Raw genomic sequence first — 18714 nt, 5'->3', positions numbered from 1 at the left:
TGGGGTGCTGTGGGATTTGGGGTGCTGCGGGATCATGAGGACGATGGTGCTGAGGATTTGGGGCGCTGGGGCCCGAGGGGGCCGGGCAGCCCCCCAAACCGGTTCCCCCCCAAAACCCCCCAGTATCGAACTGGTGGGCGGGGGGCGTGGCCGGTAGTAACCGCGTGGCCCCGCCCCCTGCAGCCATTGGCTGCCGCTCCCCGCCCTTCCCACGCCGATTCATGAATGAAAGGGGAGGGGGCGGGGGGGGGGGTCGCGTTCACCCCTTCGGGGCCGGGCCCAGGGGGTCCCCGCGGGGCTGCGGGACCCCCAAACCCCCTCCAGGGCCGTGCCCCACTTTGGGGGGGGCTCCCACACCCCCCCGCTCTCCTCCACTCGGCCGCGTCCCACCCTCGGGCGCGCGCCCTCCCAGTGCCGTACTGGTGCGTACTGGGAGCGGCTCCTGCGCCTTTAAGAGCGGGCGTGGCCGGTGACGTCAGCGGGGCATGAATGAACAGGAGCGGGCGCGCGGCCCCGCGCCCCACACCCCCCGCACACCCCGCGGGGCCGCCGCTCGTGGGGCGCGCCCGGGACCCCCCGAAGCCGCCCCGCCATGGCGAGCACCCCGCCGGCCCTCACCCTCCTCCTCCTCACCGCCCTCAGCCCCCTGGCCGCCGAGGAAGGTGAGTCCCCCGCTCTTTTTTGGGGGGTGGGAACACCCCGAAACTCCTTTATTGTGGGCACCCCCCAAGGGTGGGGTGGTTTTGGGGTAAATTCGGGTGGTTTGGGGCGAGCTGAGGGGTTGGGGAGCGCTCAGAGGGTAAAGGGTGATGGGGGTTCCTCCTTCCCCCTCACGGTTTGGGGTGCGGTGCGGAATCGGCAGGTGCCGGAGCGCGTTTTGAGGGGGAAAAGGTTAAAATTAGGGGAAAAGTTGAAGTTAAGGGTGGGGAAGTTTAAATTAAAAGGAGGAAAGTTAAATTAAGGGGCGAAAGTTAAAGTAAGGGGGGGGGAGTTTAAAAGGTGGTGGGGGGTTAAGGATACGGGTGGGGGAAGCTAAAATAGGGGGAGAACTAAAATAGAGGAGAAAAAAATTGTAAATGGGGAGGAAAAACGCTCAAATAAGGGGAAACCCAAGAGTTTGGGGCAACTTTTCCCATGCCGAGCGTCCGACTGACGCGCCGGCGCCGGATCCTGCCGGGAGCCCCCCCAAAAGATGCTGGCAGAGGGGTGAGGGTAGGGGGGGATTAAAAAATAAATCCCCAAGAAGGAGAAAATCACCTTAAAATGCAGCGTTTCCCATGGGTGGTGCAGGGCCGGGTAGGATCCGGCCAGAGAGCTGGAAAACAATGTCAGGAAAATCCCAAAAAATTGCTGGGAGAAAACAAGCAGCGTCTCGGCCTCCACCTCGCAACCCTTCCCGCAGTGATTTTGGGGCTTAGTTTGGGAGGGCTGGGCAAAAAAAGGGGGGGAAATTCACTTTTTAAAATTTCTTAAAGATTAAATTTCTTTAAGTTCTGTCTGCCGGCTTTAATCCGTCCTTTTTCGAGGGTAAGGGGGAAGAATCCAGCCCCAAATGCAAATAAATCGGAGGCTGGGACGGAAAACTCTCCCTAAAAACTAAAAATGGGGTAAAAAACCCTAAAATGAGGATTTTGGAAGTGCTGGGGGAACAGCAGAGGGGGTCACCCCGTGGCAGTTGTGGGATTTGGGGTGTGTTCCCAAAGTGCTGCTTCCCAGGAGGGAATATTGGGATTTGGGGTTTAGAAAGTGCGTGGGGGGAAAGGGAGAGTGGTGGGATTTGGGGATTCATGGGGGATTGGTTCCCATTGCTTGGCAAGGGCGAGATCCAGTGGGATTTGGGGTGAGCTGAGGTGGGGAATGGAGTTAAAGAGGAGGGAATGGAGTGGGATTGGGATTGGAATGGGATCCATTTTGGGATTATGATTGGGATTCAGAGTGAGATTGAGGAAGGGACGAGGTTGGGACGACGTTGGGATGGGATTCATTTTCGGATTGGGATGCCGATTAAGGTGGAGACGGGGATGGGATTGGAATGGGGACAGGAATGGGAGCGGAGCGGGTCGGATTGGGGCTCACTTTGGGAATGGGATGGGATTCGGATTCAGACCGAGACTGGGATCGGGACAGGATTGGGGCGGGATGGGGTTGGGGCAGGGCAGGGAAGGGGACAGGGAATGGGACGGGGATGCCGCTGCGGAGCGCGGGGGTGGCGGGGAGGACGGTGATGGAGTTGGTGGCCGCATTCGTGGTGGCTCTGGAGGTGGTGGTGGCGGCCGTGGCCGGGGTGACGAAGGCGACGGAGAATTTGATGGTGGTGGTGGTGGTGGTGGCGGGGGGTACAGGTGACTCCGGGCACGGGGGCGCGGCCCCGGCGCTGTCCCGGGAGCAGCCCCAGCCCCGGGAGTGTCCCCAGAGCCACCCCCGGGGGCACCCGCAGGGAACCCCCCGCCCGCTCCGGCTCCGGCTCCCGCCGCTTTCCGCTCTCCGGAGGCTCGCGGGGGGGGATTTCCAGCCTCAGGAAAACCGGGATATCCGCCCCGGCATCCTTCCTGACCCCGGGCACGGCGCGGGGGGGACGGTGCAGCCACCCGTGTCCCCCCCCCAGGCAGTTTTTGGGGCTCCCCCCAGGGAGGTTTTGGGGTCCCCCCCAGGCTTGACCCTCTCGGGACCCGCCACGAGCCCGTCCCGTGCTCAGCCGTGGGAGCCGGGGGGGCCCATCCGTCCCGAAATTCCCCCGTCCCGCCGGACCCATCCCGCCGCTGAACCCGGGCGTCCGGGCACATTCCTGGGGGGTGATTCACCGGGGGGGCCCCACTCCCTCCCCGGCCTCCTCTTCCTCCTCTTCCTCTCCCGGCGCTGGATCCGGCCACCGCCCTCGGCGTGCCAGGGCAGGTCCCGCCGGGCCCCGCGGCTTCCCCGCCTCTGGGGGCGGCCCCGGGGGGCTTCTTCCAGCGGAATCTCCCGGGAATGCGGGGTTCCGTGGACCCAAGGGACATCTGTGGGGCCTGGGAATGTTTGGAGGTCCTGGGGACATCTGTGGCTCTTGGGGATGTCTGTGGGGATGGGGTGGATCTGAGGGTGCCAGGGGCATCCAGGGGTCTTGAGGACATCCATGGAACCTCCTGGTATCCGTGGGTTCCAGGGATATCCGTGGGTCCTGATGGCATCTCTGTGTCCCGGGGATATCTTTGGGTGCCCAGGACATCCATGAATTTCAGAGACATCTGTGGATCCCAGGAGTGTTTGCACATCCTGGGGTTGTCTGTGGGTCCTGGGGGACATTCACGGGTCCTGGAAACATCTGTGGGTCCCAGGGTTTACGCACAGGTCCTGGTGGACATCCACGGGCCGAAGGGGTGTATTGGTGGCACGTGCAGGTCCTGGGGCCGTCCATGGGTGCTGGTGGCATCTCCTGACGTGCCTCTCCTCTCTGCTCTCCCACAGTGGTGCTGCTGGACTTCGCCAAGGCACACGGGGAGCTGGGCTGGCTCACCCATCCCTACGGAAAAGGGGTGAGCACCCCCGGATCCAGCGGCCAGCACCAGGATGGGGATGGGGACCTCTCCGTGGGGAATGGGGACAGCGAATGGGGACCTCTCCATGGGAATAGAGACATCGCTGGGGATGGGCCTGGAGGCATCCGTGGGAATGGGGACAGGACACCCATGGGGACAGGAGCATCTGCAGGGAGGGACCACCACAGGAACATCCCATGGGCATGGGGACAGGGACACCTGGAACTGGGTTGGGACCAGGAACACCCATGGGGATGGACACGGGGACATCCATGGGGTTGGAGACCTCCGGGATGTGTCTGGGGACCTCCGTGGGGATGGGGACAGGGGGAAGGAGATGGGGACAAGCCCATCCCTGGGGACGGGGGGCCACGCCTCAGTTCCCCCCCATAGCCCTGTTTCTGTCTCCGGGGCACAGTGGGACCAGCTGCAGAACGTCCTCAACGACTCCCTGATCTACATGTACTCGGTGTGCAACGTCCTGGAGGGCGAGCAGGAGAACTGGCTCCGCACCAACTGGATCTACCGCGGCGTGGCCCAGCGCATCTTCATCGAGCTGCAGTTCACCGTGCGCGACTGCAACAGCTTCCCCACGGCCGGCGGCGGCTCCTGCAAGGAGACCTTCAACCTCTACTACGCCGAGTCCGACGTGGATTACGGCACCAACTTCCAGAAGCGGCAGTTCAGGAAGATCGACACCATCGCTCCGGACGAGATCACCGTCCAGGAGGACTTCGCCACCCGCAACGTGAAGCTCAACGTGGAGGTGCGGTCGGTGGGGCCGCTCCGGAGGAAGGGTTTCTACCTGGCCTTCCAGGACCTGGGTGCCTGCGTGGCGCTGCTCTCCGTGCGCGTCTACTACAAGCGGTGCCCGGCCGTGGTCCGGGGAATGGCGCAATTCCCGGAGACCGTGGGCCGGGGCGGACTCGCAGACCTTGGCCGAGGTGCGGGGCTCGTGCGTGGCCGAGGCGGTGGCCGAGCAGGCGCCGGCCCTGCACTGCAACGCCGACGGCGAGTGGCTCGTGCCCATCGGGGAGTGCCTGTGCCGGGCCGGGCTTCCAGAGCCTGGGAGACTCCTGCCAAGGTGTGGATTGGGGCGAACTGAGCGGGGTCTGAGGATGGGCCAGCTTGGTGTGTGCCGAGGGATGAGGTGGGAGGGAAGAGGAACGGGGGTTTGGCCCCAGAATTCCCAGTCTGGGATCCTCAGCCTTGAGTGCAGTGAGTGTGGAAGGAGGGTGGGGCAGCGGCTGCAGAAGTGAGGTGAAATGCCCTAAAAATTCCTGATTTGGAGCAATGAGGTGTTGGCTCCAAAATTCCCAGCCCTGGATCCTCATCTTTCAGCATCACCAGTGTAGTGAGTGTGGGAGAGCTCAGCCAGGTGAAGGGTGGGCTGGGAGGGTCCCCAATAAAGTAAAAGCCGCAAAATAAGATTAAATACCCTAAAATTCCCCATTTGAGTTGAAGAAATGAGATGTTGGACCCAAAAATGAGGAGAACCCCCCTAAACTCCTCCCTGGGTGCTTGTGGGGTGTTCCCCCCCCACCACCTGCTGGGTGCTGACCCTGCAGATGGGGAGCGGCATTTGGGATCTCACCGGTGTCACTTTGTGTGTCCCCCCCAGCTTGTCCCCCTGGCACCTTCAAGGCTGCGGTGTCCTCAGGGGACTGCCCAGCCCTGTCCCCCCCACACCCTGCCCGCCCCAGCCGCCGCCGCCACCTGCCCGTGTGAGGACGGATTTTTCCGGGCCCCCGAAGACCCCCCGGAGCACCCCTGCACCCGTAAGTCACCTTCGGATGGGGGACACTGAGGCACGGCAGCGCCCCTGTCCCCTGACCCCGCCCTGTGTCCCCTGCAGGGCCCCCCTCGCCCCCCCAGGCCGTCACGGCCGTGGGGTTGGGGGCCGCGGTGCAGCTGCGCTGGGCCCCCCCCGCCGACCCCGGAGGCCGCGAGGACGTCACCTACAGCGTCACCTGCGAGCAGTGCTGGCCCGAGAGCGGCGAGTGCCGGCCCTGCGACGGGGGGGTCCGGTTCTCGCAGCCCCCCCGGGGGCTCACGGGGACGGGGGTCACTGTCACCGACCTGGAGCCGCACGTCAACTACACCTTCACGGTGGAGGCCCGGAACGGGGTGTCCCCCTACAGCCAGCAGCGCAGCGTGGCCAGCGCCACCATCAGCGTCAACCAGACGGGTGAGGGGACACCGGCGGCTCCCACACCTTCCCTCTGTGGTGGGGACACATCTCTGCTGTCCCTGTCCCCCATGGGAGCACCTTTGTGATGTTCCTATCCCCCATGGGGACACCTCCCTGATGTCCCTGGCCCCCCAGGGACACCTCAGTGACGTCCCTATGTGTCCCCACGGCAGAGCCCCCCCGGGTGACATCGGTGAGCCTGGACGGACGGACGGCCACCAGCCTGGTCCTGTCCTGGACGGTGCCGCTGCGGCAGCAGAGCCGGGTCTGGAAGTACGAGGTCACCTACAGCAAGAAGGTGACCCAGCCTGACACCCCCAAACCCGCCCCTCCATCCGTGTCATCTCCATCCTTGCCCTCAGCTGTGTCACCTCTGTCGATGCAATCTCCATCCATGTCACCATCCACATCATCCCTTCCTCCTTGTCCCTTCCATCTGTGTTACCCCCCATCCTTGCCCTGATCCCCGTCACCTCCCCATCCCCGTCACCTCCCCATCCCTGTCACCTCCCCATCCCTGTCACATCCCTGTCACCTCCCCATCCCTGTCACCTCCCTGTCACCTCCCTATCCATGTCACCTCCATCTTTGCCCCACCCGTGCCACCCCTCCCTGCGTGTCACCCCAGCGTCACCCTGCCATGTCCCCAGGTGGATGAGAACAGCTACTCGGTGCTGCGCTGCGAGGGCACCTCTGTCACCCTGCCCAAGCTGTCCCCAGGCACTGCCTACGTGGTTCGGGTCCAGGCTCTCACTGCTGACGGCCAGGGGGCCTTCAGCCCCCAGCACGAGTTCGAGACCCTGCCCGAGGGTGAGGAGGGGCCAGGGGGTGTCGGGAGTGCGGGGTGGGGGCTCCAGGGGCTGCAGGGCTCACCCGGCCGGGTCCCCGCAGGTTCCGAGGCCACGGCATCGGCCGCCGTCATCACCGGCAGCGTCGCCGGCGTCGTCTTTGTCGTCCTGCTCTTGACCGCTATCCTCTACATCCTCCAGCGGTAAGGAGACAAACCCCCCAGAGAACCCCCAAAAAACCAAAATGTCATTGTCCCACCACCAAATATGGGCAAGGGATGATCTTTTGGGACAAAACGCTGCTTTTCCGCAGGAGGAGGAGGTCGCGGCCACGCCAATCCGCCGAGGACGTCTACTTCTCCAAGTCAGGTGAGCCGTGGGACAGTGGGGACAACGGGGATGGGTGGGGGGTGACAGGGGTGCTGACCCCCTCCTTGACACCCCCAGACCAGCTGAAGCCCCTCAAGACCTACGTTGACCCCCACACGTACGAAGACCCCAACCAAGCCATGCTCAAGTTCACCACTGAGATCCCTCCGTCCTTCATCACCCGCCAGAAGGTCATCGGCGCTGGTGCGTGGCTTTGTCCCCCCAGAGACACCCCGAAATCGGGGTGGGGCAGGGGGGTTAAGGGCGCCCCGTGTTTTTCGGAGCAGGTGAATTTGGGGAGGTGTACAAGGGCACCCTGAAGCGCGGCAGGAAGGAGGTGCCGGTGGCCATCAAGACGTTGAAGGTGGGGTACACGGAGAAGCAGCGCGTGGACTTCCTGAGCGAGGCCACCATCATGGGACAGTTCTGCCACCACAACATCATCCGCCTCGAGGGTGTTGTCTCCAAGTGTGAGTGGCCTCTATGTCCTGTCCTCCCCCCAAAAAATCCCACATCAATTTCCCAGCAAAACGCCCCAAAAAAAGAGATATAAAAATAGGGAGTTTTGAGCAACGGGGCAAAGGGGAATTTGGGTTGTTCTGGGGGATGAGGTTGGGGGTTTTTTTGGGGGGGAATTCAAGTTTATTTGGGAGGTTTTAGGGTGAGCTTAGGGGATTTTTGTAGGAGTTCGGGGAGTTATTTTGGGGTTTTGGCAGTTGGGGGTTATTGGGGTCTGTAAGGGGTTGAGGCTTTTTGTTATTTTGGGAATGTTTATTGGAGGTGATCTTTTGGCGAGTTGGGGGTCTGGGGTTTTTGGGGGGATTTGGGAGGGTTTGGGCTTTTGGGGGTAGCTGGAGTTTTTTTATTATTTTTACAGGGTTGGGGTTGGTTTTGGTGGTTGGGGTTTTTTGAGGAGCATCAGGCATGGGGTTTTGAGGATTTTGAGAGGGCTTGTAGGAGGTTCAGAGATTTTAGGGGGAGGTGACTTTTTTGGGGGGGTTGGAGGGATATTTTTGGGGGCTTTTACCTATTTTGGGGTCTTTTTTTGTACAGACAAGCCCTTCATGATCATCACGGAGTACATGGAGAACGGGGCGCTGGATAAATTCCTGCGGGTAGGTGACATGTGGTGGCAATGACCACAGGGTGGTGGAACCTCCAACACCCACCATGGGAGGTGGGACAACAGGTGGATTCCAGGCTGGATTCTCTCCTTTTCCCAGGAAAAAGAGGGCGAATTTGGAATCATCCAGCTGGTGGGGATGTTGAGGGGCATCGCCGCCGGCATGAAGTACTTGGCCAACATGAATTATGTCCATCGGGACCTGGCCGCCAGGAACATCCTGGTGAACAGCAACCTGGTGTGCAAAGTGTCTGATTTCGGGCTCTCGAGGGTGCTGGAAGATGACCCTGAAGCCACCTACACCACCAGCGTGAGTCTCACTGCGGCGGGGTGATGGCCATGGAAGGGTGGCTGGTTGGCCATGGAAGGGTGGCTGGCCAAGGTGAGGGGGTGGTTGGTCATGCTGGGGTGGTTGCCCAAGGTGGGTGATTGTCCATCACGGTTGGCCATGTTGGGGTGGTTGAACAAGGCGAGGTGGTTGGCCATGGTGGAGGTGGCTCTTTTGGGGGTGCAGGGTTGAGCCCGGTGTTGCCGTAGGGCGGGAAGATCCCGATCCGTTGGACAGCACCCGAAGCCATCTCCTACCGGAAGTTCACCTCCGCCAGCGACGTCTGGAGCTACGGCATCGTCATGTGGGAGGTGATGTCCTACGGCGAGCGGCCCTACTGGGAGCTCTCCAACCACGAGGTGAGAGCCCACCCTCCACCATCACCAGTTTTTTGGGAGACGTTCAAGGGCAGGTGGGACAAGGCTGGGATCAACCTGGTCTAGTGGCAGGTGTCCCTGCCCATGGCAGGGGCTGCAATGAGAAGAGCTTTAAGGTCCTTCCAACCCCAACAGCTCTGGAATTCTGTGAATGAGCAGCTTGTTTGGGAGACCATCACTGACCCTCCTCCTCCTCCTTGTAGGTGATGAAGGCCATCAACGAGGGCTTCCGCCTCCCGGCGCCACTGGACTGTCCCTCGGCCATCTACCAGCTGATGATGCAGTGCTGGCAGCAGGAGCGCTCCCGGCGCCCCAAATTCGCCGACGTCGTCAGCATCCTTGACAAACTCATCCGCGCCCCCGACTCCCTCAAGGCACTGGCGGATTTCGACCCCCGGTGAGTGCAGGGAGCACCGGGATGAGGTGGGGGCAAGAAGTGGGAAGGGAGCAGTTGTCCAGAGAAGCTGTGGATGCTCCATCCCTGGCAGTGTCCAAGGCCAGGCTGGACGGGTCTTGGAGCAGCCTGGGACAGTGGAAGGTGTCCCTGCCCATGGCAGGGGTGGGACTGGATGGGCTTTAAAATCCCTTCCCACCAAACCAGTCTGGGATTCTCTGATCCTTGCCCATCTTTCCATCATTTTGTTTTCATCTTCGCATTTTTTGCACTCTTGTGGTGCTGGTTTGGGTTGGGTTTTGCATCTCGGCACTCTCACGTTGCTTTTGGCATCTCCATTCCTGCATCGTTTTTTGGTACTTCCCCATTTTCACACTTCCACTTTTTGCATCGTCATTTCATCATCTCATTTTTGCATTTATTTTTTGGCATCTCCCCATTTCTGCATCATTTTCCTATCCTTTCTTTTCTGCACCTTTTTTTGCATCTTCCAATTTCTGTGTTTCTCCAGCCTTCCTTTTTCACATAATTTTTTGCATCCTTCCATTTCTGCATCATTTTTTTAACCTTCCACTTTCACGTCATTTTTTGCATCATTTAACCTCTGTGCTATTTTTGCAATCTTCCAGTTTTTGCATTATTTTTTTCACCTTTCCACTTCTGCAGAATTTCTCATCTTTCCATTTTCATGTTATTTTTTGCTGTGTTATTTTTCCATCCTACCATTTTCACATCTTTTTATTCCACCCTTTCATTCCTGCCCCATTTTTGCACCTTTCCGTTCCTGCACCATTTTTTGCATTGCTTCATTTCTGCATCATTTTTTGCAGCCTCTCATTTTCACTTTATTTTGCACCTCCCCATTTTTGCATTATTTTTTCACATCCCTCCATTTGGACACCGTTTTTTGCATCGTTTCCTTTCTGCATCATTTTTACACCCTTCTGTTTTCACGTCATTTTTCCAATCTCACGTTTCTGCGCCGTTTTCTTGCATCTTTCTGGTTTTGCATCATTTGTCCATCCGCCTCCCCAGGGTGTCCATCCGCCTGCCCAGCACCAGCGGCTCCGAGGGCGTCCCATTCCGCTCCGTCCCGGAGTGGCTGGAGTCCATCCGGATGCCCCAGTACACCGAGACCTTCATGGCCTCGGGCTACAGCACCATCGAGAAGGTCCTGCAGATGACCAGCGAGTGAGTCCTGTCCCTGGGCTGTCCCTGGGCTGTCCCCTTGATATTCCCGTACTGTCCCCACGCTGTCCCCACACCCCCCTCCAGCTCCCGTGGGACAGGGATGTGCTGGGAACGGAAACCACTTCCGTGGCCTTGGCAGCCCGGGGGACGGGATAAAATTAGATGTTCCTTGGCTGGAGAGGCCGGGATGAGCTGTGTCCGTCCATCTATCCCTTGGGATGAGCCGTGTCCATCCATCTGTCCCTCGGGATGAGCCATGTCCGTCCATCTATCCCTCGGGATGAGCCGTGTCCATCCATCTATCCCTTGGGATGAGCCGTGTCCATCCATCTATCCCTCGGGATGAGCCGTGTCCATCCATCCGTCCCTCGGGATGAGCCATGTCCATCCCTCCCTCGGGATGAGCCATGTCCGTCCATCTGTCCCTTGGGATGAGCCATGTCCATCCATCCATCCCTTGGGATGAGCCATGTCCATCCGTCCATCGGGATGAGCCATGTCTGTCCATCCATGCCTCGGGATGAGCCATGTCCGTCCGTCCCTCGGGATGAGCCATGTCCGTCCATCCCTCTCTCGGGATGAACCATGTCTGTCTGTCCACCCCTTCCTTGGGATGAGCCATGTCCATCCCTCCCTTCCTCAGGATGAGCCATGTCCATCCCTCCCTCGGGATGAGCCATGTCCATCCGTCCCTCAGGATGAGCCATGTCCATCCCTCCCTTCCTCAGGATGAGCCATGTCCATCTGTCCCTCGGGATGAGCCATGTCCATCCCTCCCTCGGGATGAGCCATGTCCATCCACCCACCCACCCATCCACGCACCGGGAATGCTGCTCATCACCCATCCCCTGCCAGCCCCGTTCCAGGCTCTTTGCTCCACCAGTCCTGATTTCCTCTCCCCTTTTCCCAGGGACATCAAGCGGATCGGGGTGCGGCTGCCGGGGCACCAGAAGCGCATCGCCTACAGCCTGCTGGGGCTGCAGGAGCAGGCGGGCGCCGGGGGGGCCCCGGGCTGACCCCAAACACCCCAGAACACCACATGAAGACCCCCCCTCCTCCCCGAGGGGTTTATTTATTATTTCTGTAATTATTAAGGGTTTTTTTAATAGTGTTATTATTGATACTGTCCCCGTGCTTGGGGATGAGACAGGTGCTGCCCCTGCCCTCCCCCCTAAAAAAATGGAATTTCAAGCTCGTTTGGAGCTGGGGGAGGGATTTTTCTTCTTATTTTTCCCCCACATTTCAAGAAAAAAAGGGCTCAGTCCCAAAACTGATTTATTTTTGCTTTTTTTTTCTCCCTATTTATTCCTCTCCCACCGGGTTTTTGGGTGGTTTTGTTCCCTTTTAATGCTGATCTGCCAGTGTTGCCTTGTATTTTTTAACCTAATTTATTCTATTTTTGTATATTTATTGCGAGGAATTAAAGGTCGTGTCAGGTTTGGGAAAGAAAAAAAGGGGGAAATTTAAAAAAAACCTCGGATGCTTTTTTCCCCCTTTTTTTCAGGGATTTATGGGGATTTTCGTGGGGTTTTGAATAAAAATATGTGCTTTTTTGTTTTCTAGAATATTGTGTTTCCCACTGGTTCACAGAGATTGAGGGAATTTGGGGGGCAAAGAGAGAGGGTTTCCCTTGGATTTTAGGAGTTTTAAGGGAATTTAAAGGTTTATAAGAGGATTTTAAAGGGGGTTTTAGGGTGTTTTAAGGATTTTTTGGGGGGCATTAAGGGGGAGTTAAGGAGGTTTAAAGATTTTTTTTTTTTTCAGTCATTGTAAGGTTTTTTAAGGAGTTATCAGGGTCTGTAAGGGGGTTTAGGGGCTTTAAAGGGGTTTTAAGTTATTTTTAGAGGGGTTTAATGTTTTTTAAGGGTTTTTATTTAGGGATTTTTATGGGGGGGTTAAGGGGATTTTAGAAGGGGGGGGTTTAGGGGTTTTAACGGGGTTTAAAACGGGTTAAAGAGGGCTTTTTAAGGGGTTTAAAGTTTTTAGGGCGTTATCAGGGATTTTTAGGGGTTTCACACGGCTCCAGGAGTGTTTCCCATCCGGGGCCTCTTTCCCCAGCAAAACCCAGGAGGAATTTGGCCTTTTCATCCCCCGCCGCTCCCCCGAAGCCAAAGCCCGGCCGCGCCGGCTGCCCGGAGCCTGCAAATAACTGGGTAGGAAAACGCCGGAAAAAGGGTTTTCACTTTTTTTTTCTGCCCCAAACCATAATAAGGGACGGGTGGGAGGTGCGGGCGCACCAACATCGTGCTGCAAAACCCGCCGTTTTGGGGGGGTTTCACCCCATTTTGGGGCATTTTGGCCTGTGGGTGTCACGAGTTTGTCGGTCTCAGCCGCGGCGCCGGCCTCGATCCCGGCTCAAAGTCCAGCGGCGCCCGGGAGGAGCCGGATCGGGGGGGACACCCCGGATTTGGGCTCCTTATCGCAGCCCCTTATCGCCTGTGTGCCGAGGGCGGGGCCGGACAAGGAACCCGTGGGGCTGGGGAAGCCATGGGGAAACTGAGGCACGGGGCCAACGCGGCTTTTGGGGTGACGGGCAGGGCTGGGGGTGCCCCCCGTGGGCGCTGCCCCGCTGACCACCCAAGCCCTCGGGGGGCCGAGGACCGCCCCCCTCGCTTCCCCTCGCTTCCCCTCGCTTCCCCTCGCTTCCCCTCCGAGCGCCTCCCGTGGGTGCCGCAGCCCAGCCCCGCTCCCAGCGCCCAGCCCGGAGCCCAGCCCAGCTCCTGCCCCACTTTTGGGGTGTCTCCCTGGCGCTGACCCCGCTTCACCCGTCCTGCGCCGGGCCCGGGCATGCCCGCCCTGCCCAACCTGCCCCGCCGCGCCTAATTAACCCCCCGGGTTTAATTACGGCTTCGTTAGCGCCCGATGCGCCGCCCAAACCCGCTGCGCCCCGGTCCGGGGGTCACCAAAGGGCTGGGGAGTCTCAGCCCCCCACTTCCCCCGGATTTTGGGGTCACTAAACACCCATCCCCTTATTAATTGCAGTAATTAAAATAAGGATAATTAAGTGCTGATCATTTTGGGGGGGGGGGGGCATAGGAGGGCGTCACAGAGACAGGGCGTTTCAGTGCATGTCCTGGGGCAGTTTTGGGGTGATTTGGGGAGTTTTAAGCGTTGCCGTTGGGTTGCCGTGACCCCCCCCAAAAGAAACCGGCAGGGCTGGAGGAGGAGGAAGCATTGACGGGTTGATGAATTTAAGGCACGACACGCTCTGGTGGAGAACCGGCGCCCCCAGCCCAGACCCCCCACAACACCTGGGGGGTCAGGACTCCCCCTTTCTCCATGGGGGACATCCCTGGGGAGGGGTCCCCTGTGGTCCCAAAACCTCATCACTTGGGGTTGGCGAGTTCCTCGATCGCTCTCCGCAGCTGGAAGGGGACATAGAAGGTGGGACCGGGGCTTTCCCCCACTTTTCCTCCTCCTCCTTTTTCTCCTCTTTTCCTCCTCCTCCTTTCCCCCTCTTTTCCTCCTCCTTTCCCTGCCCCTTTTCCTCCCATTGCCCCCTTTTTCCTTCCCTTTTTCTCCCCCATTCCCCCCTTTTTCCCCTTTTCCCCTCCCTTTCTTCCCTTTTTTCCCCCTTTTCTTCCCTTTTTTCCCCCTTTTCCCCCCTTTTTCCCCCTCACCTCCGCCCTGCTCACGGCTCCCACCAGCTCCCCAGAGCGGGTGACAAAGACTCGCTGCAGCTTCAGCAGCTGGAAGAGGTGATAGGCCTGGGAAAGGGACAACAGGGACATGGGGACAAAGCCACCCTCGCCGTGTCCCCTCAGTGTGACACAGAACTGGGGGGGGGGGGGAGGGGGGTCCTTGGACACGTCTCCCCCTCCCCAAACCTGGTGCAGGGAGGTCCACGGGGAGAACTGGAGCATGATGGGCTCGATGGCACAGTCGTCCCCGAGCGTCCCCACGGTGGCCAGCTTGGGGAAGGTGACATGTTAATTTTGGGGTGGAAAAGCAACTTTTTGGGTGCGGTGGGGTGCCCCCCACCTCGTTTACCTTCTCCCCTTGGGGGGCCTGAGGGTGCTCGTGGCTCTGGAGGAAGGTGACCAGCTGGGACCTGCTGACGGTGCCCACCAGCGTGGGGGACCCTGGAGAGTGGGGACAGTATGGGGACAGCATGGGAATACCAGGGGGACACCAAGGGGACAGTATGGGAATAACAGGGGGAGGGACTGGGGACAGCAAGGGGACATCCCATAGGGACAGGCAGGGTGACGGTATGAGGACAGGATGGGAATATCAAGGGGACGCCCCATAGGTGCACCATGGAGACAGAATGGGAATGTTGAGGGAACAGCATGGGGACACCAAAGGGGATGGGGACAGCATAGATACAGTACAGAGACACCATGGGGACAGTATGGGAATACGGAGGTGGCACCATGGCAATATCGAGGGGACAACACGTGGACAGCAACGGGAACAGGACATCCTGGGAATATCGAAGGACACCAAAAGAGCAGAATGAGGACACCGCAGGAACACCCCATAGGGACAGCGTGGGCATGGTATGGACACAGCATGGGAATATCAAGTGGGCATTGTGGGGACACACTGGGGACACAGGAGGGCCACCACAGGGTCAGGGACTTGCTGGCCATCCCCCATGGTGACAGTGACCCCCCAGACCCCACATCCCACCTCTGCTCTCCACCACGGGGTACTCGGTGTCAGCAGAGGCGTCCAAGGCCACCAGCACCTCCTGGAAACCGTCCCCCTTGGCCAAGGCCACCACCTGGCGCTCCATGAACTCCTCCACCGCCACTCGGTAGGAGCTGGTGAGCACAAAACCCCCCAAATTTCCATCGTTTCCTGGAGAATCCCCCCCAGACACGGGGTTTTGGGGCAGGGGCTTACGCAATGTGCCGGCTGCGGATGGGGGGCAGGTAGGGCAGCTTCTTGACAATGATGCCGGCGTCGTAGAAGGACGGTTGGTTCTTCTGGCTGATGGCGTTGGCCACCAGCACGGCCAGCACGGTGGGCAGGATGTGGCCCAGGTGCCCGGTGGCCTCGCACACCAGCAGGGCCGTGGACACCGCGTGGGTCACCGAGCCCGCGAAGGCGGCTGCGCCTGGCGGGGGGAGCGGGGGTCAGGGGATGGGGGTGGGTGTCCCCCCGCCCGTGGGGGGTCCCCCCCCCAGCCCCAGACTCACCGGCCAGGGCGTAGCCAGCAGGAATGATGGGCCGTGGGGGTCCTTCTGAATGGAGCCCCCGTGGGAAGAGCAGGGCCACCACCTCCCCCATCAAGCGCCCGATGGCCGCTCCTAAAATTGGGGGAGGAGGGAAGGTGGGAAGATCCCAGCAGCCACCCCCAAAAATGGTGGAGGTAGAGGTGAGCACCCTCCTGCAGCCCTCCCAGAGCTGATGGATCCCCTGTACTCCACACCCCCTTGTACCCCCACTCCAAGGGCTGAATGCACCCCCTGCACTCCTCCCCAGGCCTGGCTGTCTCCATCATGTCCCCCTCAGCCTGGCTGTCCCCCCGTGTCCCCCCAGGCCCCAACTCACCGTAGATGAAGATGGGCATGAAGTACCCGGCTGGCAGGGGCAGGGTGGTGGCCAGGATCAGCATCCAGAACTGGGGGGGCCAGCAGACACAGGGGGGGTCACCCCATGGGGACATTGTGTTGGGGGGCCCAGCCAGAGATTTGGGGGGCCATGGTTACCTTCATGAGCAGGAAGAAGGTCAAGGTGCCATAGATGGTGGCAGAGGGATGGTCCCACTCCTGCCAGAGCCCCCCAGGCTTGGCCATCCCCGAGGCGTTGGGGGCCAGTGCACCCCACGTGCGGTTGTCGAAGAGGGAGGTGAGATATTCCTTCATGGTGAGCTGGATGGATGGACAAATGGACACCCTGAGCCCCCAGTGGGAGGTTTTGGGGTCCCCAGGGAGCCCCCCGTGTCCCCACTCACCCTGGAGGCCATGAACTGCCCCAGGCCGGGCGGGAAGGTGATGGAGGCGAGGAGCAGCACCACCAGCACTGTGTACACGGGTTTGCTGCAGGGGGAACACGGGGGGCTGGGGGCGTGGGGACAGATGGATGGACGGACGGGGGGGATCCAGGGACACCCGGGGCAGATCGGGTTAGCGGTCACGGTGCACAGGGTGGACACGTGGACACCCAGGGTGGATGGGGTGGGGTGGGCAGCATGCAGGGAGGGGATATAGGGACACTCGGGGTGCATGGGGTTGATGTGGAGGGTGTATGGGGTGGATGCAGGGGTGGCCAGAGTGCACAGGGTGGACATACGGACACTCAGAGGGAATGGGCAGGATGCACGGGGTGGACACATGGACAGCCAGGGTGCGGGGGGGGACATAGGGACACCCAGGGTGTATGGGAAGGACACAGGGACACACAGAGCCTGCAGGGCACGGACACACAGACACAGAGGGTGCAGGGTGCAGACAGACGGATGGATGGATGCCCAGTACGGACTCAGTGGCCAAGAGCTTGGCCGTCAGCCAGTTCTTCTTGACGGCCACCATCGTCCAGCGCTGGCAGAAGAGATAAGCACAGGCCACGATCCCGCAGATGGTCCTGTGAGGAGAGGGCAGGTACGGTACAGGCCAGGCACAGGCAAGGCACAGACAACTCCCCAAAACCAGACCCTCCGTACCCCAAAATCACAAAGAAAAAGGTCTCCAGGAGGTCGAAGGGAAAATCAATCTGGAGGTCACTCTTAAAAACAGCGGCAATGGTTTCTGGGAGGGGGGAGAGGAATGAGGGTGTGGGGGTGAGCACCCCAAAAATGCCACAGGGGGAGGGTAAAGGGGAAGGGGGGGTACATCCTGCCCACACTGCCTTGCCTTGCTCGCTGTTGAACACGGCCAGGAGCCGAAACATGAAGGCGCCGCAGGTGGCGGCGAAAAAGCCGCGCCAGTAATCCCGAACGGCAAAGTGGGAGGACATCACCTCGATGCTGAAAAGCACCCCTGGAAAAACGGGGAAAAGGGTCAGGGCGAGGTTTAGGGGTGCCCAGGGTGGGAGTGGGGGGGTCCTCACCGCTGATGGGCGCCCCGAAGACTGTGGCCACCCCGACGGCTTGTGCTGCCACCAGCATCTCATGCTGCTTGAACTTGTTCTGTAGGGTGGGGGGGTTTAGGCCCAACCCCAGCTTTTTGGGGTGGTAAAATAAAATCCCTCCATTCATTGTTTGGGCAGTGGCACCCCCACCTCATACTCCCTCGTGACCGTGGTCCTCATCTTCCCCAGATATGCTGCAGCCATGGCGGAGAGGTGGACATAGGGACCCTGGGGCGGACACAGTGTTGAGCGTCCCCCCCACCTCGGCACCAACTGAAACCGCCGGGGATTCTGGGGTTCAGACGGGGATCCCTCACCACTTTCCCAAGGAAAAGGGTGCTGCCGCACACCAGGGTGCAGGTCAGCCCCACCACCTTGGCTCCGAAGTTCTGGATGGCCAGGTAGTCCTCCAGCACCACGCCCATCAGGATGGTCTTCAGCTCTGGGATGCCGGAGCCTGGGGGAGGGGGGGGGGAGGATCCAAATTTTAGACGTCCCCCATTACCGAGGGGGCATTTTAGGGAGCCAGGGAGGTCGGGGTGCAGCTGGCTCACCTCCGGAGTGCGGGGTGATGCTCTGGGAGAAGCCGGTGGAGAAGGCGGCCAGTGCCGTGGGGTACAGGGTCCACGAGAGGTACTTGAGCACCCCGATGTCCCCAATCTCTCGGTACAGCCACGTGTGGGCTGGAGGAGAGGTGTCGGGAGGGGAGATGCACCCCCCAAAAGACCTCCCCATATTCTCGGTGAACCCCAAACGCCGGTGAAGCCCCCCAGGGCACCCCTCGTTTACCTGCGTAGAGCCTGGCGACGATGATGTCCATGGTGAAGCTGATGGTGGCCATGAGGACCCCCAGAATGAAGAGGAAGTACCAATCTTCCCCGACGCGGAAAAGCTGCCGCTTCACCCACTCCAAGCACCCTGCGACGGGGGGAACAGGGTGCTGACCCCCCCAAAAACTCTCACCCCCAGAATCCCCCTTTTTGGGTGGGGGTCTCACCTCGGAGCCTTCTCCGGGCAGTGGGGCAGGGTCTCCAGCTGTGCTCCGACACCAGCACCCTCTCCTCCTCCTTCTCTTCCTTCTCCCCCCGCGCCCCCTCGGGGAGGGCTCGCTCCATCCCGGGGACTTTTCTGGGGACTGCACCCGCTTTTTTTTAGCACCCCCTCACCCGTCCTCCCGCCTCGGCCTCCGCTGCCAGAGTGAGTTTGCAAAGGAGCTCATTAAAAACGACCTTGACGAATCCGACGGACCCGCTCGGGCCGGAGCGAGCCGGGTTTCCCCCCCCCCTCCGCCACCCGCGAGCTCCCAATCCCAACGCACATCCCGCGGCGGGGAGGATTTAATAAGTATTTTAATTAATTATCATGATTATTCCTTAATAATAGGCATCGCATTCCATGGCGTTGAGTTGGGGGGGGAC

General features: G+C 60.1%; 2 protein-coding genes across 3 annotated transcripts; one reads left to right on the top strand and one right to left on the bottom strand.

The window, feature by feature from the left end:
- Positions 1 to 356: 356 nt before the first annotated feature.
- Positions 357 to 11320, top strand: EPHA2 (EPH receptor A2). Its single transcript, XM_039565810.1, is given in 21 exon segments — positions 357 to 512; positions 515 to 662; positions 3445 to 3512; positions 3934 to 4428; positions 4430 to 4567; positions 4569 to 4599; positions 5137 to 5183; positions 5185 to 5293; positions 5371 to 5703; positions 5880 to 6004; positions 6357 to 6516; positions 6598 to 6697; positions 6808 to 6863; positions 6942 to 7067; positions 7151 to 7333; positions 7917 to 7978; positions 8087 to 8296; positions 8524 to 8673; positions 8895 to 9088; positions 10121 to 10276; positions 11187 to 11320. Coding segments are annotated over 21 exon segments (3024 nt in total). The 5' UTR covers positions 357 to 485; the 3' UTR covers positions 11293 to 11320.
- Positions 11321 to 12990: 1670 nt separating this feature from the next.
- On the bottom strand, positions 12991 to 18582 carry CLCNKA (chloride voltage-gated channel Ka). Of its 2 annotated transcripts, XM_039565812.1 has the most exons (19): positions 18294 to 18580; positions 18086 to 18214; positions 17851 to 17979; positions 17614 to 17753; positions 17447 to 17524; positions 17276 to 17354; positions 17080 to 17205; positions 16890 to 16974; positions 16709 to 16810; positions 16182 to 16266; positions 15937 to 16098; positions 15779 to 15848; positions 15424 to 15534; positions 15128 to 15341; positions 14912 to 15045; positions 14267 to 14358; positions 14104 to 14187; positions 13897 to 13983; positions 12993 to 13641 (listed from the first exon to the last, which is right to left on the bottom strand). In XM_039565812.1, exons 1-19 carry the CDS (start codon positions 18409 to 18411, stop codon positions 13603 to 13605), a joined length of 2064 nt encoding a protein of 687 aa, XP_039421746.1. In that variant the 5' UTR covers positions 18412 to 18580; the 3' UTR covers positions 12993 to 13602. The 2 variants fall into 2 exon arrangements, with proteins under 2 accessions (XP_039421745.1, XP_039421746.1); XM_039565811.1 differs by having other exon boundaries at positions 12991 to 13641; positions 16890 to 17205; positions 18294 to 18582.
- Positions 18583 to 18714: the final 132 nt, after the last annotated feature.

Source organism: Corvus cornix, chromosome 27 (assembly GCF_000738735.6).
Source record: "Corvus cornix cornix isolate S_Up_H32 chromosome 27, ASM73873v5, whole genome shotgun sequence".
NCBI lineage: Eukaryota > Metazoa > Chordata > Aves > Passeriformes > Corvidae > Corvus > Corvus cornix.
This window is presented reverse-complemented; position numbering and strand designations above follow the sequence as displayed.